At 46.0% G+C, this 23,266-nt stretch overlaps 1 protein-coding gene across 3 annotated transcripts in view; it reads right to left on the bottom strand.

Moving 5' to 3' along the window:
* Positions 1-23,266, bottom strand: part of IGSF21 (immunoglobin superfamily member 21) — a 255,051-nt gene that overhangs the window by 80,348 nt on the left and 151,437 nt on the right. For all 3 annotated transcript variants that reach the window (XM_087879094.1, XM_087879093.1, XM_087879095.1), the window contains one exon: positions 643-764. In XM_087879094.1, the coding sequence (XP_087735220.1) occupies positions 643-764 (122 nt within the window). The remainder of the gene's footprint in view (positions 1-642; positions 765-23,266) is intronic.

The following is a 23,266-nucleotide window of genomic DNA, read 5'->3' as shown; positions in this document are numbered from 1 at the left end:
AAGTACTGGTCTACCAGGCTTTTAACTGCTTGCAGAGCTGTACCAGTCTACCCATTTGTTTTTGGAGGCACCGGTCTACCACCACACTGCCATTTAACACTGATCAGTTGTAGGGCGGCCCTTTGAAGCCCCGCGGCAAGAGTTTAAACAGTTTTTTTCCTTCTAGCCAATCAGCTGGGACTCGGGAGGCAGCGAATAGATTGTGGGTGGGGCCAAATAAAAGGTAAGAATAACGCGGGGGGGGGGAGGGCCCAGCTTCTGAACAAAGATAACCGGTTCAGTGATGTCATATCATCACCGCTACTGGTTCGGCCGAACCGGGAGGGACCCACCACTGAGCAAAACGTCTCCAAAGAAAAACCAGAAAGTCCAGTTGCCTTTTGAAAAAAAAGATTGAGAATCTCTGTAAGACTCCTTCCAAGCCACTTCATTCCATTCATCAGCTGAACATGGATTTGTGATCCATTATAATTGTGTTTCTGTTGCTAAATCAAATCAACTTGACTCTGAGGGGGGAAGGGGGAAATGCTGGATTGAAGAAATTTGTAACAGGATATTCCACAGATGAGTGAACCTCTGTTCGTATCTCTGTGCTGTTAACGGCGTGCTGGATTGTTTTGAAGGAGATGGGTTTGGAGTTACCTCACTGTGGACTGGTAGACCAGGTCCTCCCTCTTACGGTAGTTCTCCATGTGTGACTGGTTGGTGGAGAACATGGCATCGAAGGTGAAGATTTTCTGTTTGATGGTGCCACCGTCTGTAACCTAGGGAGAGACCAGAGAAGAGAAAAATTGAAATTTTGGAGCGCTTCAGAAGAGGTCAAAGGAGAGAAGGAAGTTCATGAGATGTTCACCACCTCTCCTGGTTGATGGTTGAACATCTCGTACATTTACACATTGACACCAGCGGTGAAATCCGCTGCTACCGGTTCTGTGAGTCTACTACCGGGTGCGCACTTCGCGCGCATGCGTGCCTGAGGCTCACCCGTGCGGCGCTACAAAAGGAACATTTTGAAGCCTTCCGAGTCTGCAAAGGTAAGTAGAACAGCAAGGGGAGGGGGATCCGCTGTGCCACGCGATTTAGATTAGTTAGAAAGCAGGAAATCTGATGATTCTAGCTAATATAAACTGCGTGTCACAGCTGATTGTCGGAAATCAACCGGTTCGCCCGATTCGCTAGCATTTTTTGCTACCGGATCACCCGAACTGGTGCGAAATGGTAGCATTTCATCCCTGATTGACACCACCTCCTATTAGACATCGAACTCAACTGGTTGTTGAGAGTGTAGATTGCAACTTCCACAAATTCCATCCTCCCAACCAGTATCTTTGCTGGCTGAACTGGGGAAAGAAAAGACTAGATTGCCTGAATCCCCTTTCAGGCATGACACTCATCCCACTGTAAAAAGAACAAGGTCCATTCCCAGAAGGCCTTTAACTACTGTAAATAAATAAATTTAACTAAAGTTCACGCATCGCACCTAACCAGGACCTTACTTGAACCTGCTTGTCGCAATTTCCAGAAACAATAAATGAACGAGCTGTCTTTATTTCACTGAAGATCACCAGCTGAAATCACGATTTCGTATCTGCTTCTTCGATGCAATAATACGGTGTTCAAACAAGTAGATTTGGCCACGAGACAATTATGCAGCTTCCTTCGCAATTATACGCTGATTTGCCCAGACTCCCACTTGCAAACACTTAGTTCTACTACCATTTTCCCCTGAAATAATTTTGAAATGTTTTTTTCACCTCTCACCCTTTCGTATTTCTCTTAACTTGCTTTGCATCTGCTTCTTTGCAGCTAAGTAATGTTTAAAAATAAACGCGTATGAAATGTGAATGGGGGGGGAAAGGGGGAGAGGAAAGAAAGAGAAAGAAAGAAAGAAAGAAAGGAAGGAAGGAAGGAAGGAAGGAAGGAAGGAAGGAAGGAAGGAAGGAAGGAAGGAAGGAAGGAAGGAAAGAAGGAAGGATAGATAATTAGATGTGTGAGATAATAGATTTGTGAGAGATGACAGACAGACAGAAAGACAGACAGATGTTTGAGAAAAATCATGGATGGATGCTGGATGGATAGATATAGATAATTACATGCATGTGTGACAGAGATTAGATAGATAGATAGATAGATAGATAGATAGATAGATAGATAGATAGATAGATAGATAGATAGACAGACAGACAGACAGACAGAGATGTCTGAGAAAAATGATGGATGGATGGTGGATGGATATAGATAATTACATGTGTGTGACAGAGATTAGATAGATCGATAGATCGATAGATCGATAGACAGACAGATAGACAGACAGACAGACAGACAGAGATGTCTGAGAAAAATGATAGATGGATGGTGGATGGATATAGATAATTACATGTGTGTGACAGAGATTAGATAGATCGATAGATCGATAGATAGACAGACAGACAGACAGACAGAGATGTCTGAGAAAAATGATAGATGGATGGTGGATGGATATAGATAATTACATGTGTGTGACAGAGATTAGATAGATCGATAGATCGATCGATCGATAGATAGATAGATAGATAGATAGATAGATAGATAGATAGATAGATAGACAGACAGACAGACAGACAGAGATGTCTGAGAAAAATGATAGATGGATGGTGGATGGATATAGATAATTACATGTGTGTGACAGAGATTAGATCGATCGATCGATCGATCGATAGATAGGATAGACAGACAGATGTCAGAGGGAGATGACAGACAGATGGACAAGTTGAATGGATGGATAGATAGGTGGATGGATGGAAGAAAACAGAGTTATCTTCTCCAATAAAAACAAAGAAAGGCAAGTAAGAGCATCCTAGGGCAACAGGGAGCTACTACATCAGTCTCCAGTAAAGGGCTGGGCCAGACTCAACACGGCTGCCATTTTGTAAGACCTCAAAGCATGTCCTTCAGACGTCATATGGTCCATCCTGCTTGCTCGCTGGCCCCGAAGGGGAGGCCAGGAAAAGGACGGAGAGCGAGAAAGGCAAAGATTCTTCAGACCAGCAGAATCAAGAGCTCTGCCCTTTCTCTTCCGCCTCAGCTACTCTCAAGTTACACCTCGTTGTTTCCAAGATAATAGGTGACAAGGCGCGAACCTGCTAATGAAATAACATACCTGCCGGCAGTGTCAAAATGTCTTTTCCGAGGGAAATGTGAAAACGCAGAGGGTGCTAATAAGCTCCCCCCAAAGCAAATGTCTAGGGAATAAATAAATAAATAAATATGTGGGGAGATGGGGAGGGCACACGGGCACGTGGGGGGCGGGCAAGGGGGCAGGAATTGGGAGAGTAGAAGAATTCCTTGCCCTGCACCGTCACCAGCCCTGTCGATGCTGAAGGTGTTAGGGAGACGAAGAGCTAAGCCCCTGCATTCACGTAACACGAATAAACCATAGTTTCGTAAACACGGTTAGCTCGCTAAAATCTCAATTGGCTGCAGTGGCGCCACAGGCTAAGCCATCATCTTTGGCATCTTTAAAGGATGACAAGGAATCTTTGGAGCTTTGGAGTTTGGCTGTTTTATAACTGAACCAGTAACATCACCAGTGATATTTAGCACCAACTAGCACTGATGACGTTACCTAGTTGGGTAATAAAACGTCTGCCAGAAAACAACCCAGCGCAGAGAGCACCAAGGACCCCTCGTTTCAACTCTGAGCTACAAATATTTTCCTTTATTGATAAAGATAAAAGATTAATTTCTTTTGCATAACCTTAATAGGGAATCTATTGATTGAGCGAAGACATAGGACAGTGATGGCTAATCTTTTTGCCATCGCGTGCCAAAAGCGAGGGGACCATGGGGGGGTCACATGCATGTGTGCCCACACCCATAATTCAATGTCCCCCATGCCCCACCCACCCCCCATGCATGTGCGCGCAACCCCTCCATGCTCTCCCCACTTTTGGCACGCAATGGCAAAAAAGTTACTGGTGGGCCCAGAAGGCCTGTTTTTCGCCCTCCCCAGGCTCCAGGGGTTTTCTTGGAGCCTGGGGAGGGTGAAAACAGCCTCCCCAACTCCCCGGAGGCCCTCAGGAGGCTGGAAATGGCCCGTTTCCCAACTTCCGGTGGGCCCGGAAGGCCCAAAAATCAACTGACCGGTGCGCGCATGCACGCTGGAGCTGAGCTAGAGCAACACTTGTGTGCCCACAGATATGGCCCCACGTGCCACCTGGGGCACTCGTGCCATAGGTTCGCCATCACTGACGTAGGATGACGTAGTGACCCATGGTTTTGCTGATCGTGGTTTGACATTGACACCAATCCCGCAAGCCACTTTGGGCCCAGCGGCTGCGAATGGGCAAATAAACGGATGGAAATGGAGGTAAGTCCTCGTTTAGCGGCCACAACTGGGACCTGCGACCTGGTTGTTAAGCAAAGCAGTCGTTAAAGGAAACCGCAGCTGTAAATTATGATCGTACAGACCTGCAAAGCGGTGGTGGGTTTCAAATTTTTTTAATACCAGTTCTATGGGTGTGGCTTGGTGGGCGTGGCGTGGCTTGGTGGGCGTGGCAGGGAAGGATACTGTAAAATCTCCATTCCCTCCCCACTCCAGGGGAAGGATACTGCAAAATCCCCATTTCCTCCCGATCAGGAGGCAGAGAATAGATGGGGCCGGGGCCAGTCAGAATTTTTACTACCGGTTCTCCGAACTACTCAAAATTTCCGCTACCGGTTCTCCAGAACTGGTCAGAACCTGCTGAAACCCCACCTCCGCTGCAAAGGTCATCAAACTGCAAGGACGGCCCGTAAACCTTTCTCACCTGTGTCGTTAACTGCAAACGGTCCCTAAACGAGGCAGTTGCTGAACGAGGACTACCGCCCGTAGTAAATTCTACCCCGGTATTTCCCGCCCCTCCGGGTGGAAACAAATAAAAGAGAACTTCCCCCAAATGAAACACTTTGCATCTGTTTTGATAAAAAAGGAACCCATGGAAAAAAAATCTTTCCCATCCATCCTTGGGGGTAACCCGGTCGGGATGACCTCTGACCTCACTTTATGATTTATTTTCTTGGGGCCGAGAGCGGGTCAAACTTGAAACGGGGGCGAGATGAAAGCAGAGAGCGGCCCTTCAGAAGAACTTCTGCACACACCTCCGCTCAGCACAGCTCTGGTTTTTTAAAATGCACCCCGCGTTGTCCTAGAATGAAATTTCATTCTGGTTTCTTTCCCCCTCCTCCATTTTATTACATGGGAAAAGGGCTGTGGGAGAAAGTTGGAGGAGGGGGAGGGGGCAGCTGTCAGTAAAACTGTCTCTGCAAATTTATTTGCCTAAGCCAAGGTTTTATTACAAAGAAAATACACACTCTCCGGAAAAAAAAAAATACACACAAGGAAAAGAACACACACACACAGAGAGAGAAGGAATTATCTGGGTTGTAAATTACACACACTTTGGAGTGGAACACAACACTGCAAGTTTTCAAGGACACAATTGATCGTTCAGGGATCCCACTGTTGATTTTGGGGCGGCTATTATTGTCAGGTTTCAATGTCGTCTCAATTAAAATAAATTGCATTTCCAAACAAATAGTCTTTGATGAAATCTTTCATTTATTTAGCACGACAATCTGTCCCCGATTATGGTGTAGCCAACACTGACTTCCTGACCCCAAACCTTCCCTTTCCGTTCCCCAATTCTCTGCGTCTCATTGGCCATCTTACAAATCACTCTCCCCATATCTACTACTTCAGCTCCCAGGAATGTCCCCCCTCCCATCTCATCTCCTAGGGGATATTATCTTCAGGGAAAATAAGTAGGTGAAAAGTCACGCATCCTCTTGCCAGCTGCCCCCTCTTCTCCTTCTTATGTCAGCACTAGGGTAAATGCAGGTTGAAGTGCTGACAATTATTATTATTATTATTATTATTATTATTATTATTATTATTATTATTATTATTATTATTATTATTATACTGTATTCAATAAACATGAAACTCAGCCAACTGAACATTCAAAAATGCATCACAAATACCATTGATTGGTGTTAATGGTTGATATGAGTTGCTGCCAGCATCCTAGGTATCAACCAAGTAAGTACCTTCTTAATAATTATATTATTAATAATTAATAATTATTATTATCTCTTTTATTCATGAAACATGAAACTCAGTCAACTGAACATTGAAAAATGCGTCACAAATACCACTGACTGGTGTTAATGGTTGATATGGGTTTCAGCGTCCTAAGTATCAACCAAGTAGCTTCTTAATAATTATATTCTTAATAATTCTTAATAATTATTATTATTATCTCTTTTATTCATGAAACATGAAACTCAGTCAACTGAACATTGAAAAATGCGTCACAAATACCACTGACTGGTGTTAACGGTTGATATGGGTTGCTGAGAGCGTCCTAGGTATCAACCAAGTACCTTCCTAATAATTATATTATTATTAATTATTAATTATTATTATTATCTCTTTTATTCATGAAACATGAAACTCAGTCAACTGAACATTGAAAAATGTGTCACAAATACCACTGACTGGTGTTAATGGTTGATATGGGTTGCTGAGAGCGTCCTAGGTATCAACCAAGTACCTTCCTAATAATTATATTATTATTAATTATTAATTATTATTATTATCTCTTTTATTCATGAAACATGAAACTCAGTCAACTGAGCATTTAAAAATGCATCACAAATATCACTAACTGGTGCTAATGGTTGATACGGGTTGCTGCCAGCGTCCTAGGTATCAATCAAGTACCTTCTTAAGATGTACCAGGTTCCGAGTAGCGCAGTTTTTTGCAGTTCCGCTGGTGTGATTGCAGGAAGCTGCAATTTGTTGATGTATCTTATAAAATTCTTGTACGTGGTACCAAGCGCCCCGATGACAATGGGTATCACTGTTACTGTTATTATTTCTTTAGCCTGAGCAGAGAAAATACCTAAATCCCTTCCTCCATATGTGACCGCCCCTGTACTAGAAATTACATAGAGGACAGGAAGATTTGACTAGTTCCTAGGACTGATATTAGGGCTATAATCCTAATACTCTGTTATTTAATGCTTGGCTTCCCTCCAAGTTTTATTTAATTTATATATATTTGGTTCACTAAATATTCATTCTGCGCTTATAAAACAGGAATCCACGTATTGATAAATTCATCCACTTGTTAGTTTTGCCCATGCCATTAAGCTGGACATAAGAAGTGTTACAAATGACAGAATAACACAGTTGGAAGGGATCTTGGAGGCCTTCTAGTCCAACCCCATATACCCATTTTGGAGAAGCCAATCTCCCTGATTTAGAGAAGGTTCTCGTGGAAGAATCCATAACTTTTAAACAGCTGGCTGAGGAGGGATGGACAACTGGTGTGAAATCCGCCAGCGCTGTCCGAAGATGTCTCTGTGGTCATGTGGCCGGCATGACTCAATGCCAAAGGTGCATGGAACGTTGTTCCCTTCCCACCAAAGGTGGTCCCTATTTTTCCACTTGCATTTTTTACCTGCTTTCGAACTGCTAGGTTGGCAGAAGCTGGGACAAGTAACAGGAGCTTACCCCATTACGCAGCACTAGGGATTCGAACCACTGAACTGCCGACCTTTCGATTGACAAGCTCAGCGTCTTAGCCACTGAGCCACCACGTCCCTCTCAGTGTAGCCTAGTGGATAAAATACTGCAATACAACTGGATTCTAGAATTTTCTTTGGGCCAGATCTCTCTCAGATCTAACTTGAGATGTTGAAGAACATCTACCTACTGACCTGCACTGGGCCAACACGGCAAATGAAGGTCCATAACACAATCAGTGAAGACATTTTCATCCTAGGTGGGTCAACACCACGGGTGAAATCCAGCAGGTTCTGACAGGTTCTGGAGAACCGGTAGCGGAGATTTTGAATAGATCGGAGAACCGGCAAATACCACCTCTGGCTGGCCCCAGAGTGAGATGAGAATGGAGATTTTGCAATATTCTTCCCCCAGGAGTGGGGAGGGAATGGGGATTTTGCAGTATTCTTCCCCCAGGAGTGGGGAGGGAATGGAGATTTTGCAGTATCCTTCCCCCAGGAGTGGGGAGAGAATGGGGATTTTGCAATATCCTTCCCCCAGGAGTGGGGAGGGAATGGGGATTTTGCAATATCCTTCCCCCAGGAGTGGGGCGGGAATAGGGATTTTGCAGTATTCTTCCCCCAGGAGTGGGGAGGGAATGGAGATTTTGCAGTATCCTTCCCCCAGGAGTGGGGAGGGAATGGGGATTTTGCAATATCCTTCCCCCAGGAGTGGGGAGGGAATGGGGATTTTGCAATATCCTTCCCCCAGGAGTGGGGAGGGAATGGGGATTTTGCAATAGCCTTCCCCCAGGAGTGGGGAGGGAATGGAGATTTTGCAGTATCCTTCCCCCAGGAGTGGGGAGGGAATGGGGATTTTGCAATATCCTTCCCCCAGGAGTGGGGAGGGAATGGGGATTTTGCAGTATCCTTTCCCTGGAGTGGGGTGGGAATGGAGATTTTGAAGTATCCTTCCCCCATTAGCTGGAAGACGCCAGATGTTAGCTAAAGCTCTTCTGGAGTATATAAATTAAGATGCATCAAAGTGTCTGACCTGGTTGAGGTAAACGGAAATCAATTCCACCTCCAACTTTGCTACTCCCGACAACTCGAGCAATTTAGGTCGACCTGCGACAAGATACGGGCTTCTGGGTTTGATCCCCTTCTGCTTTTCGATGCTTCCAAGTCACAGTCGGAGAAACAAATTGCAACGAGGCCTCTAGAAACATCTTAGCCCAGCTGGAGGACGAGAGGGCGATTTCCACCCAGCTGGCACAAACCAAACAGATCAAAACTCCGTTCCCCCAGCAGCTTCCCAGGGGTTTCTCCTCCACCACCTCCCCCCCTCCTCTCAATGTTCCCCAAAACCACTTACAGACTGAAGATGGCTATAATAAACTTGATATCCCACTTAACGGTCCAATTCTTCCACCCGCCGCTAAAAACAGCCAGTAAATGAAAGAAAACGGCTCTGGCCGGTTTGCTTCAAACAGTTTAACCTGTTCAAGGAAGATCTCTTTAGGAAGTTTGGCAAGATTGATGAAAGTCATCTAGAAATGGGACAGATTACGGGTAGGTGATTTATTTATTGGAGTTCTACGCCCCCAAATCGATGAAGCCCCCTTGACAGCTTGCATAAATCAATCATCAGAACATCCGCCGGCAGAAAAAAAAAAAAAGAGAGAGATACAAGAGATACAACTTCCACATTGCAGAAGCGCAGATAATAAAATGCACACGGGAGGCACGTTAACAATAAAATGTCCACGTCTGGGCTTCGACCTCAGTGGGATGAAGCCAGCGTGAGAGATGAGCCAAAGAAGAGGTCAAACTGATTGATAAAGTTGTCAAGGCCTCTTTAGTTTAACCGCAGAATGCAAAGTTCATAACGGTTATGGATTCTCTAGGTTCATAGAAAATGAAGAATGATCTTTTGCTCCGTTTCAAGGCAGGATATGTCTACAGGCCATTACCTAGGGATGATTTACAGATTTCCAGAGTTGGAAGGGAACCTTGTAGGTCATCTAGTCCAACCCTCCGTCCAAGCAGGAGATCCTATGTTAGGAAATGAGTATTACCTACCTTATTGGCTTGGCAATATATAAGCCATCAATATAGTTTTAAGATTGCTGTATTGCATCATACTGTGTCCTGATTGGTTAGCTCTGTAGCCAATCTCCTTAAGAGGGAGCTAGAAACATGGTTTGTTTCTCTTTGCTGTTCTTGCTCTCTGATATCTCTGTTTGCTACTGCTTGCAAATCCAGAAGAACTGTTTATTGTGAATGACTACGACGACTGGTAAGAAGACTTTGTTATTGGATTATCCCTGGACTGTCGTTTTGCTATCTCCTGCTTTATATGTGTATGACTTGTACTGTTTTTTGGACTGTGCCTTACTATTTCATGAAAGTAAACACAAGTCAGTGCATCTGTGCATTGACTGTGTTTATTCGTATCTACTCTCAATCGCTTTCATGTGCACACTCTTGCTATTCAAGGGTTACTCTGCGAATTCCTGAACACCCTACACCAGGAAGGGAGAAGGGAGAAAGGGGGGGGGGGAAGTAGATCGCCAGGCTCCAGTCAAAACAAAATGCTTTCTTGTGGGAACCAAGGTCATTGAAACAGGTGGCCGTTGAAAGTGGAGAAGAGCATGCCTTCCATCTTCATTGGACAATGTGACTGGTGACACTTGGGAGGGGGGGGAGTTTGATTCTTTTAATTAGGTGAAAACCGCAGGAATTGTCAGAGTTGGCTTTCACCGGCTATGCCTTAGGGCCAGGGTACTTACGAGACCGCCTGCTGCTACCGATAACCTCCCAACGGCCAATACCCTCTCACAGAGAGGGCCTCCTCAGGGTGCCGTCAGGCTGCCCCCAGGGGGAGCGCCTTCTCTGTGGGGGCACCCGCCCTGTGGAATGAGCTACCTCCTGGAATACGACTGATCCCGGACATCCGGACCTTCCGTAAGGCCCTGAAGACTTATTTATTCCAGCAAGCCGGCCTAGCCTAAAGGGTTTTTAATGGGATTTTTTAAATTTTATAGACTTGGGATTTTAAATTGGGAGGCCGATTGATTTAATCTCTTTTAATTATCTTAACTTTTGTATTGTATATATTTTAATTTTGGCTGTTCACCACCCTGAGTCCCTTTTGGGAGAAGGGCGGTATACAAATTAAATTAATTAATTAATTAATTAATAAAATGCCGATATGATGTATCCAATAAACATATCCCTTGAGGAATCTACCTACCTCAGAGTTATGCTTTCAATGGGTGCATTACTTGGAATGCTGACACTTTTTCCTTCCTTCCTTCCTTCCTTCCCTCCTTCCTTCCTTCTTTCATTCCTTCCTTCCTTCCTTCTTTCTTTCCTTCCTTTTCCTCCTTCCTTCCTTCCTTTCCTCCTTCCTTCCTTCCTTCCTTCCTTCCTTCCTTCCTTCCTTCCTCAACTCTGAAGCGTACCTGGCTGAAGCCATCTTGTGCTGCCTCATAGTTGTCACAAAGCCAGAAAAGGAGAAGGGAGGGTGTGTGTGTGAAGTAGAAATCCAGGCTCCAGTCAAAACAAAATGTTTGTTTTCTTTCTTTCTTTCTTTCTTTCTTTCTTTCTTTCTTTCTTCTTTCTTTCTTTCTTTCTTTCTTTCTTCCTTATCTATCTATCTATCTATCTATCTATCTATCTATCTATCTATCTATCTATCTCTTTCTTTCTTCTTTCCTTATCTCTCTTTCTTTCTTTTTCTTTTTCTCTTTCTTTTTCTCTTTCTTTCTTTCTTTTTCTTTCTTTCTTCTTTCTTTTTTTCTTCCTTCTCTATCTATCTATCTATCTATCTATCTATCTATCTATCTATCTATCTATCTATCTATCTATCTATCTATCTATCTATCTTCTTTCCTTATCTCTCTCTCTTTCTTTCCCTTTCTTTCTTTTTCCTTTTTTCCTTCCCTTTCCTTCCTTTTTTCCTCTCTCCCTTTTAACCAGCCGTGCTTCATCTGATACTTTCTCCACACTCAACAAGTTATTTGGGCCTCTGTCCTTGTCCTTTGATTCTGTCAGACACCCACCGCGAAGAGCTGACAGGGAAGTGACAACAGTCTATACATAAACCATCCCATCTCTCTCTTTTTTTAAAAAACAAAAAAAAACAACCCATTCACTCAGCATCATGATTTTCACCACCACCAGCACCAGAATGCCAAGTGGATTTGCTAGGATCTACGCGCTCTCTCTCTCTCCCCCAAGGCGTCATCATGGACATCCGGATTAAGCGTTTTAAGAGACACACACACACACACACACAAACACAATGTTGCTCTGAAAGACACAAGAGTGGCTGAGGTGATTGTCCTTCTCCTGTCTCTATCTTAAACCAATCCAAACCAATATTTGGAGAAGACTGACAAGAACCCATCCCCGAACACCGACTGGCAGTCAAGGAGACATGACGAAAAGGCTTTAATTTCACAACATATAGACCAGTGATGGCTACACTTTTTCTCGTCGTGTGAGGATAGGACGCGTGTGCTGGCACCCATAATGCAATGCGTGGCCCCCTATGCATGCACGCATGCCTCCCACGCCCCACACGCATGCCACTCTCCATGCTCCCTGTTTTGGGCCTAGCAGGCCTCCCTGCAGCCTCCTGGGCCCAAACCCAGGCTGTGGGGTGGGGCCACACCGCTCCACCCCCGCTCCTGCAAATGCGACCCCCGCCCTCCTCCGCATCCCCCCCATGCATGCTCACATTGCCTGTATCCTCACGATTTATATTGATATTGATTGTTTCCTGATTACTTATTTGTACCCTATGACTATCATTAAGAGTTGTACCTTATGATCCTTGACAAATGTATCTTTTCTTTTTGTGTACACTGAGAGCGTATGCACCAAAGACAAATTCCTTGTATGTCCAATCACACTTGGCCAATAAAGAATTCTATTCTATTCTATTCTATTCTATTCTATTCTATTCTATTCTATTCTATTCTATTCTATTCTATTCTATTCTACTCTATCCTATCCTATCCCCTATTCTATTCTATTCTATTCTATTCTATTCTATTCTACTCTACCCTACCCTACCCTATCTCTTATTCTATCCCTTATTCTATTCCTTATCCTATCCTATCCTATCCTATCCTATCCTATCCTATCCTATCCTATCCTATCCTATCCTATCCCCTATTCTATTCTATTCTACTCTACCCTACCCTATCCTATCCCTTATTCTATTCTAGTGTATCCTATCCTATCCTATCCTATCCTATCCTATTCTAGTGTATTCTATTCTACTCTACCCTACCCTACCCCTTATTTTATTCTATTCTATTCTATTCTATTCTATTCTATTCTATTCTATTCTATTCTATTCTATTCTATTCTATTCTATTCTATTCTATTCTATTCTACTCTACTCTATTCTACTCTATCCTATCCTATCCCCTATTCTATTCTATTCTATTCTATTCTATTCTATTCTACTCTACTCTACCCTACCCTATCTCTTATTCTATCCCTTATTCTATTCCTTATCCTATCCTATCCTATCCTATCCTATCCTATCCTATCCTATCCTATCCTATCCCCTATTCTATTCTATTCTACTCTACCCTACCCTACCCTACCCTATCCCTTATTCTATCCCTTATTCTATTCTATTCTATTCTATTCTATTCTATTCTATTCTATTCTATTCTATTCTATTCTATTCTATTCTATTCTATCCGTTCACTTGACAAGCACGCTTTCCCGGATGAATTGGCGAGGCGCGTTCCCTTACACATCGGAGCCAGCGCGCCTTTAGGCTGTTGCCATGGAAAACGCAGACTGAAAAGAGGAGAAGGACCAAAAGCTCCCTTCCCTCTTCTACTACCACCTCCCTGCTGGCACTGGCAAATAGACTGACGCTGGGCCCCGAGAATAAACACAACATCCAATTTGCCTGACCAGGAGCCAGCTGTTCCCATTCTGTGGTAGAAATAATTAAGAATACGTTCAGCTCCTTCCGATCCGCGGGCTTCGCCTGCAAGAGACGGTTGGGTAGCGTCTCGAAGACCTACACCGTGTCACGCTGCCACGGCGCATAATCACATCTCTATCTATAAATATCTTTCTACTTATTGATCTACAGTCTGACAGCGGAGAAACAAAGCCAGCACGTAAGGAGAGAAGACAGCACTGCCTGGTCTTAAATTTAGGAGAAAGATTGCAAAGGTAGAAACAGATTCTCGAGGAGGAAAAGATGGAAGCTTTTCCGAGGCTGATAAAATGATGCATACCTCTCCTCCACTGTATTCCTTGCTGGTCTCACATTCATTGTATGAACTTTATAAGGGATCTCCAGGGTCCTTTTGTGATCTCAGAATTACAGAATAACAGAGTTGGAAGGGACTTGGATACAGGAGTTCCTTGCAGTTCCTTCCAAATCAAATCCTATCCAATTCAGGTCCCCAACTCTAATGGACATCAATAGCAGAAAGAATGATTGGAGGGCTGGAGGCTAAAACATGTGAAAAACGGTTACAAGAATTGGGTATGTCTAGTCTAATCAAAAGAAGGAATAGGGGAGACATGATAGCGGCGTGCCAGTATTTAGAATGGAATAACAGAGTAGGAAGGGACCTTGGAGGTCTTCTAGTCCAACCCCCTGCTTAGGCAGGAAACCCTACACCACTTCAGACAAATGGTTATCCAACATCTTAAAAACTTCCAGTGTTGGAGCATTCACAACTTCTGGTGGCAAGATGAATTGTTCTCACTGTCAGGAAATTTTTCCTTAGTTCTAAGTTGCTTCTCTCCTTGATGAGTTTCCACCCATTGCTTCTTGTCCTGCCCTCAGGTGCTTTGGAGAATAGCTTGACTCCCTCTTCTTTGGGGCAGCCCCTGAGATATTGGAAGACTGCTATCATGTCTCCCCTAGTCCACCTCTTCATTAAAGTAGACATACCGAGTTCCTGCAACCGTTCTTCCTATGTTTTAGCCTCCAGTCCCCTAATAATCTTTGTTGGTCTTCTCTGCACTCTTTCTAGAGTCTCCATACGTTTTTTACATTGTGGCGATCAAAACTGGATGCAGGATTCCAAGTGTGGCCTTATAAAGTGGTATTAACACTTCACGTGGTCTTGATTCTATCCCTCTGTTGATGCAGCCTAGAACTGTGTTGGCTTTTTTGGCAGCTGCTGCACACGGCTGGCTCCTATTTAAATGGTTGCCCACTAGGACTCCAAGATCCCTCTCACAGTGACTACTATTGAGCGAGGTGCCACATATACTGTCCCTGTGCATTTTGGTTTTCTTGCCTAAATGTAGAAGCTTACTTTTTTTCACCGCTGAATTTCATTTTGTTAGATAGCACCCAATGTTCAAGTCTGTCAAGATCCTTCTGTATCTTAAGCCTACCTCCTGGATGCACGGCTGTCTTTAGAAGAGTATATGACGGCCGTGGCCAGGGGGGCTTTTTATCAGGTTCGCCTGATACGCCAGTTGCGCCCCTTTCTAGATCGGGACTCCCTACACACGGTCACTCAGGCACTTGTCACCTTCTGCCTGGACTACTGCAATGCTCAGGGTGCACCCCATGGGGCTCCCCCTGGGGTGCACCCGGAGGCTCCAGCTGGTCCAGAACGCGGCCACGCGTGGGATTATGGGAGCGATGGGGCGCTCCCATGTGACACCTCTCCTGCGTGAGCTGCACTGGCTCCCGGTGGTCTTCCGGGTGCGCTTCAAGGTGTTGGTGACCACCTTTAAAGCGCTCCATGGCTTAGGACCTGGGTATTTACGAGACCGCCTTCTTCCACCAATAGCCTCCCACCGGCCAGTACGCTCACACAGAGAGGGCCTCCTCAGGGTGCCGTCCGCCAGACAATGTCGGCTGGCGACCCCCAGGGGGAGAGCCTTCTCTGTGACGGCGCCCACCCTCTGGAACAACCTCCCCCCAGAAATACGTACAATACCAGACCTCCGGACTTTTCGTTGGGCCCTGAAAACTTATTTATTTCACCTAGCCGGGCTGGCTTGATCCCACTGTTTTTTGGTTAAATTTAATTGATTTTAATTGGGTTGTTTTAAATTGCGGCCAAAATATTTAATTATTTTTTAAACTGTTTTTAAATTTTGTATGTTCTGTTTTATTCTGGCTGTTCACCGCCCTGAGTCCTGCTGGAGAAGGGCGGTATACAAATTAAAACAAATAAAATAAATAAATAAATAAATAAATAAATGTATAACCGATTTACAAAACCTTAATAAGGCCAGAGACCTGGAATACTGCATCCAATTTGGGTCACTATGTTACAAAAAAGGATGTTGAGGCTTTGGGAAAAGTGCAAAGAAGAGCAACTAAGATGATTAAGGGCCTGGAGGCTAAAACATATTGCAGGATTTGGGTACTAGAGAAAAGAAGGACTGGGTGTGTGTGTGTGTGTGTGTGTGTGATAGCAATATGTTCCAATATTTAAGAGGCTGCCACAAAGAAGAGGAGGTCAATTTATTTTCCAAAGCACCAGAGGGAGAGACAAGAAACAATGAATGGAAACTAATCAAGGAGAGAAGCAACCTGGAATTGAGGAGAAACTTCCTAACATTGAGAACAATTAACCAGTGGATCATTCCGAGGGATGCCCTAATTAAATCATGAGTCTTGAGCCAAGCTTTAAAAGAAATCCAGTAATTTATTAGGAGCTTCATGTCGGCATGTTCCCAAGTGAAGCCAGTTCTGACCCTACATAATTTACGCTCCAATTATGACCCTGTTTTTCCCCCTCCCCCCAGGGTGTATCATCAATCACATTTGCCAACGGAGCAAAGATCACTCCCCTCGGCTGCTGTAGGTAACCCTGGGATATAGCCTTGAGAGAGATAAGCATGGAATGTGCATCTGTCTTTGGCTGCTGTGCCATTTCATCAGTTTCCCCCTTGGCCTATGGCAACTCGTGAGCAGGCTAGGGATGCTTTGCGAGTTGACAATAGTCATTTGTCTCAAATGGTATAGGGTCCCTTTGCTTGAGCAAGGGGTTGGGCTAGAAGACCTCCAAGGTCCCTCCCAAGTCTGTTATTCTGTTAAAGAGTCAGATGACCCACCATTGGGTCTTTTTGGCCAACTGTGGGCCAGACAAACCAGACTCACCCAATACCAGACGATTTTCCCCCCCTTCCAGATCTATTCTGATCAATGGATTGTATCATCTCCAGCCAAAGTGGCGATGACCACACAATTCATTTCAAGCAGGACCATCCTGTTGTGGTCCGCCAGCAGCCTGCAGAGCTGGCAGTGCAGTCGGACAGTGAGGAGGCTGGGGAGGACAATGGGCCAGTCCTGGAGGCTGGGGAAGGCCCGGACAAGGGCTCTGCGTCGGAGGCAGAGATGGGGCCAGGGCCATCTGGGAGTGATGCGCGGACTCTGGAGCCTCCAGAGGCAGACAGCAGAGAGGCAGAGGAACAGGAGAAGCCAGCGTCTCTTGAACTTTGTGGAGTTTTTGCCAAGAAAAGCCTTTGGCCGGTTGCCAAAGTCATCAAAGGTTGGTGATAAGGCCCGACGGACCGGTTATGAAGAATTTTGTTTTGGACTAAAGCTGAGAATGAATTAATTCTCAGCCGTTTTAATAAAAATAAGTTTGTTGAGGACTGAATTGTGTTTGGTAATCACTACTTGGGCCTTGGTCACAACACATCCCTTCTTTCTCCTTCTTCTCTGTAGCCTCTGGACTTTCCCTACAAGTCTCTGAGCAGGGTTTTAATGTCTCATTTTCTTAATGGGCAATAGCAGTCTGGTGCCCTGCAGGAATTCCAGCTTGTCAGAGTTGATCAGGACATATCCAAGAGTGAGGCAGCATCTGTAATTCATCAACCCTGTGCATCTCACCTGATGTTTTCCGCTCACCGGAGCAAAGCTGTTTCCTTCACATGCAGGTTGACAACTGCCGTAGCAAGAAGGAACATCACTGCCGTCAGGGACGGCGGCTAATTAGCTGACGAGATCTCCCTGCACCCTGCTTTACATAAATATCCAACCAAGAGATACTGTATTCAACATCTCTTCTTCCCCTTCAAGTTGTGTGACTCCTACCAGGAGTCGACCATCCAAAAGCGGTTACGATTATGACTTCTGCTTGTTTGAAAGACGAGAAGGATGCTGAGGTTTCATCCCAAGCAGGATGGTTGCCAGACCTGAAGAAGCTGCGCCAAGAAACACCAAAATTAATTGAGGTGCTGGAGGAGGAGTTGTTGTGGTCCGCCAGCAGACTGCAGAGCTGGCAGCGGAGTCGGACAGTGAGGAGGCTGGGGAGGAAGATGGGCCAGTCCTGGAGTCTGGGGAAGGCCCGGACAAGGGCTCTGCGTCGGAGGCAGAGATGGGGCCAGGGCCATCTGGGAGTGATGCACAGACTCCAGAGCCCCCAGAGTCGGACAGTAGAGAGGCAGAGGAATAGGGGGAGCCTGTTCCGAGTACACGCATGGGCAGAGCTGCCAGAAGGCAAGAGCAGCTAAAACAAAAGGGACAACTCAGGAGTAAGGCCAGGAGATGATTGGCCCCTCCCATAAGGCTTAAAAGAGAAACAAAGGCACTTGGGGCCTTTTGCAGGAAAGCAACGTTGCTAACTCTGTTTCCACTTGGCATCTCTTGTTTGTTCTGAACTTTGTGGGGCTTTGCCAAGTAAGGCCTTTGGCAGGGTGTCAAAGAAGATAAAGGTTGGTGACTATCCCGAAGGACTTCTTCCGAAGGACTTTTGTTGCAACTAATTGGGACTCAGTTGGGAACGAACGTAATTCTCAGCTGTTACAATAAAATAGGTTTATTTGGGACTAATTGTGTCTTGTAATGACTCAGTAAGCCTAGGTCATAACAATAGTTGGGAAAGGTTTTAGAGACAGAGACTGATAAAATTATAGGCAGTTATCCAACTGGAACAGTAACGATCATGGAAGCTGAATGGTGGACAAAGGGACAAGAGGGAAGAAGGAGAGATAAGATGATCTGCCTAATGACCGGCTGGGTGGGCATGGGTAAGTGGTCATGTGACTGGGTGGGTGTAGCCAACTCGATGTCACTCCCATCGAGGGATGCCTTGCTGGCCTCTACTTGCCCCTCCCCTCCCAACCACTCCTCGCCTGCCCGCCTGGGCTCCTTAGGGCCCCAACAGGAAGCAGTTGTTGGAGCTAAGCAGCCACCACGAGAAAGAGTTAGCAAAACAACTCAGCTCAAATTGGATCTGACCCAAGGAGGAGGCTCAGCAGAAGCACCTCACTGAGGACTACGAGCATAGGCTTCCCAAGCAGAGGGAAGACCTGTGGGAGTGCAAGGCCAGGTACCATTGCCTGGAGGCTCACTGGGCTGAGATGGTCAGCCAGTTCCAGCCCATAATGCAGTCCCACTGGAACCAGGCCCTCCGGCTCTTCGCCACCAGTGGCACTTCCCTCCAGCCTTCACCCAAAGCCCCACACCAGGAGGCTGAAGCAGACCCCAAGTCGGAATTTCTGCCCCCTCCAACTCGCACAAAAAGACCCCGAAGGGGGAGACTCTCTGCAGCAACACAAACTTATCATTGCATGTATCCAGCCCAGGGGCCGTAGTTTGAGGACCCCTGATTTAGTGCAATATAAAAAATGCAAATAATTTTTCTGCGGACCATAAAAATTTTCTCGTGGACCACCAGTGGTCCACGGACCACCGGTTGGTGACCTCTGTTCTAGTCCATGCTCAAGATTGCTTAAAGGCAGAAGACAGGAGAGCTAAACCTTAATCCCTATTCGGCTTTTTGTAGATCTTAACATTGGATAGAAAACTGTCTTCCCCCCCTCCCACCCGCCCCCAATGTCAAAGTTTGCCTTGATCTTGGGGGGAAAAAACATCTGGATTCAACAGAATTACGGAATTGGAAGGGACCTTGGAGGTCTTCTAGTCCAACCTCCTGTTCAAACAGGAAACGGACACCATTCTGGACATGTGACTGTCCAGTCTCTTCTTAGAAACCTCCAGTGATGAAGCACCCACAACTTCTGGAGGCAAGTTGTTCCACTGATTCGTTGTTTTAACTGCCAGGAAATTCCTCCTTAGTTTTAAGCTGGATCATTCCTTGATTAGTTTATTTATTTATTTATTTCTATACCGCCTTTCTCCCGTAGGACTCAAGGCGGTGTACAGTCAAGAAAAATATAGATATACAAACATCATAAAATTGCTAATTAAAATTATTATTATAACATAGTTTGGCCCAATTAAATAGAACCTAAAATTAGATAACATTTTAAAAACATTTTTAAAAAGTTTCCATCCATTGCTTCTTGTCCTGCCTTCTGGTGCTTTGGATTTAACCAGCATTGTGCGATATGGACAATACTGAACCAAATTCGCAGAGGCCATGATAGAAGTGCAAATGCCCTCCATAAGTGGGGCTAAATGCCATCAGCAAATTGTGGGGCCGAAAAATAAAACTACCCAACTATCCAACACTGGAGAGTTTTGAAGAAGATGTTGGATAACCATTTGTCTGAAGTGGTGTAGGGTTTCCTGCCTAGGCAGGGGGTTGGACTAGAAGACCTCTAAGTTCCCTTCCAACTCCTTAATTGTGTTGTGTTGTGTTGTGTTAATGACAGAGTTGTCAAAATAGAGCCTGCGACGGGGACTTTGCTGATTTCCAGGCGGCGACAAACGAAGCCAAATAATTATCTCTGTCATTTAAGACATATGCTTATAATATTTTTAGATTTTCATATTTCGTCTTTTTATCTCTCGCGTTTTTACTGAAATGTGATGTGAACGCGCCACACCAAGGTTTCCCAACCTAAGTCGGCAGCGTGAAGATGTGTGGACTTCAATACCCAGAATTCCCGTGCCACATGATAAATAAATAAAATGAGCTTAATGTAATATTATTTCATATTATTACGAATATAAAGGCAAGCTTCAATCCATCCATCAATCAGTCAAAATAGAACTGGAAGGGACACCTTGGAGGTCTTTTAGTTTAATCCAGGGGTCGGCAACTTTAAACACTCAAAGAGCCACAAAGCTCCTAACCGGAAGCACCCGTTCAATTTTGGAGCCGACCGGAAGTCCGGTTCCCCCATCATAGTCTCCTCCTAGCGTGGCATCCTTTTTCCTCTGCTGACCGGAAGTCCGATTCCCCCACCATAGAGTTTCCTCCTAGCGCGGCATCCTTTTTCCTCTGCTGACCGGAAGTCCAATTCCCCCACCATAGAGTTTCCTCCTAGCGCGGCATCCTTTTTCCTCTGCTGACCGGAAGTCCGATTCCCCCACCATAGAGTTTCCTCCTAGCGCGGCATCCTTTTTCCTCTGCTGACCGGAAGTCCGATTCCCCCACCATAGAGTTTCCTCCTAGCGTGGCATCCTTTTTTCCTCTGCTGACCGGAAGTCCAATTCCCCCACCATAGAGTTTCCTCCTAGCACGGCATCCTTTTTCCTCTTCCTGTCCTAACCGAAAGCCCTATCAATTGTGGAGCCGACCAACAACAGGGAACCACAGCAGAGGGATGAAAGAGCCACACTTGGCTCCAGAGCTGCAGGTTGCTGACAACTGATCTAACTGCTTGTTCTAGCAGGAGATCCTATACCAGTGATGGTTAAACTTTTTGGTTTTTTGGCCCAAAGCGAATGCACGCGTGCGTGCCCGGATCTCCAAAATGCAATGCGAACGCCCACTGCACATGCAAACGCCCACGCGCGTCCCCCACACATGTGCCCCGCTCACCCGCACATGGGCCCCAGCCTCCCTGTGCCCCGTTTTGGCTTCCAGGTTGGTGCAGGCTTTCCAGGCCGAAAACGGGGCATGGGGAGGGGGCACGTACGTGAACCCTCAAATTGCAATGCGAGCACCCCCGCATGCGCCCCTGTGCATGCACACATATGTCCCCCACCCCCTGAACATGCACCCCATCCTGGCGCATGCACAGCAGAGACCCAAAGACCAGCTGGCCGGCAGGAGGCGCGTCGCATGCACAGCAGAGCTGGGCTGGGGAGATGGCTGGCATGCCAGGCGACATGGCTCCACATGCCACTTCGGGCACGCGTGCCATAGGTTCGCCATCACGGTCCTATGCCATTTCAGATAAATGGCTGTCCAGCCTTTTCTTAAAATCCTCCAGTGATGGAGCACCCACAACGTCTGGTGGCAAGCTGTTCCACTGGTTAATTGTTCTAACTCTCAGAAAATTTCTCCTTAATTCCTGATTGCTTCTCTCCTTGATTAGTTTCCATCCATTGTTCGTTGTCTTGCCCTCAGGTGCTTTGGAGAATAAGTTGAAAAGAAGGATGTCCTGGTCTGGAGGGGAAAATCCGTAAGTTGCGTTCCCTAGAATTCTTTTATTTCATTCTCTCCCAAACCCTGAGCCCGTTCAGATTCAAACCATGGAAAATCTCTTAATTCTTGGTTTGTTATAAAGCAAGACTCCGCAGGGAATCTGAAATGCCAAGTTTAATTTGGAAATTGTGTGGGAGTGCGTTGAACAACTGCAAAAGACAGCAAGGTTTTTCCCAAGCTGGCCAATGCAGGATCATGGGGGGGGGGGGGGGAAAAGAAGAGGGATTTAGTTGACGCTTTTGCTGATATTTGATACAGGAGTTCCTTGCAGTTCCTTCCAAATCAAATCCTATCCAATTCAGGTCCCCAACTCTAACCCATTGCTTCTTGTCCTGCCCTCAGGGGCTTTGGAGAATAGCTTGATTCCCTCTTCTTTGGGGCAGCCCCTGAGAGATTGGAAGACTGCTCTCATGTCTCCCCTAGTCCTCCTTTTCATTAATCTAGACATTACTAGACATAATGGTTCCAGTTCCTGCAACCATTATTCATATATTTTAGCCTCCAGTCCCCTAATCCTCTGTCTTGCTCCTCTCTGCACTCTTTCTAGAGTCTCCACATCTTTTTTACATCGTGGCGACCAAAACTGGATGCAGGATTCCACATGTGGCCACGTACTGCTTTGGACTAGAAGACCTCCAAGGTCCCTTCCATCAGGGGTGGGCTTCAAAATTTTTAGCAAGAGTTTCTCTGTCCTGGTTGCTGGGTGGGTATGGCCATGGTGGGCATGGCCTAGTCGGCCTCCTGCACCACAGCAGAGGGGGGGCATTTTTGCCCTCCCCAGGCTCCGGAGGCTTTCTTTGAGCCTCCGGGAGGCGAAAATGGCCTCCCCAGGCTCCAGAGGCTGGAAATGGGCCCGTTTCCGGCCTTCCCGAACTTCCGATAGGCCTGTTTTTCGCCCTCCGAGTCTCCGCGCAGGGCCTGCACTTACCAGCATCCAAAACGGGCTGCGTGGGACTCCTGGGAGAGGAGGGGCAGAGTGGGCGGGGACAGCCGGGAGTGGGATTTGGGCATTCTCCGAACTGCACAGAATCTTAGCTAGAGGTTCTCCCGAACCCCTGCGAACCCCTAGCAGCCTATCCCTGCCTTCCATCTGTATCCTTCTATGTTCTATTCCAGTGATGGCTAACCTTTTTGTCATCACGTGCCAGGAGTGGTGGGCTGGGGGAGGGGGGCGCCTATGTACCAACACCCATAATTCTATCCGCCCTGCCCCTACGCATGCGCACACAATCCCCCCCCCAGTTCCCCCCGCTCCTGGCACATGATGGCCCGGTAGGTCCGTTTTTCTCTCTCACTTGTCTCCAGAGCCTTTCTAGGAGTCTGGGGAGGGCGAAAATAACCTTCCCCACCCACCTGGAGGTCCTCTGGAGGCCAGAAATGGCCTGTTTGCCAACTTCCGGTGGGACCGGAAGGCCTATCTTTTG

This window comes from Pantherophis guttatus, chromosome 15 (genome assembly GCF_059756535.1).
Source record: "Pantherophis guttatus breed Tessera chromosome 15, ASM5975653v1, whole genome shotgun sequence".
Lineage (NCBI taxonomy): Eukaryota > Metazoa > Chordata > Lepidosauria > Squamata > Colubridae > Pantherophis > Pantherophis guttatus.
Note: the sequence above shows the minus strand (reverse complement) of the source record. Positions and strands in the feature narration are given on the sequence as shown.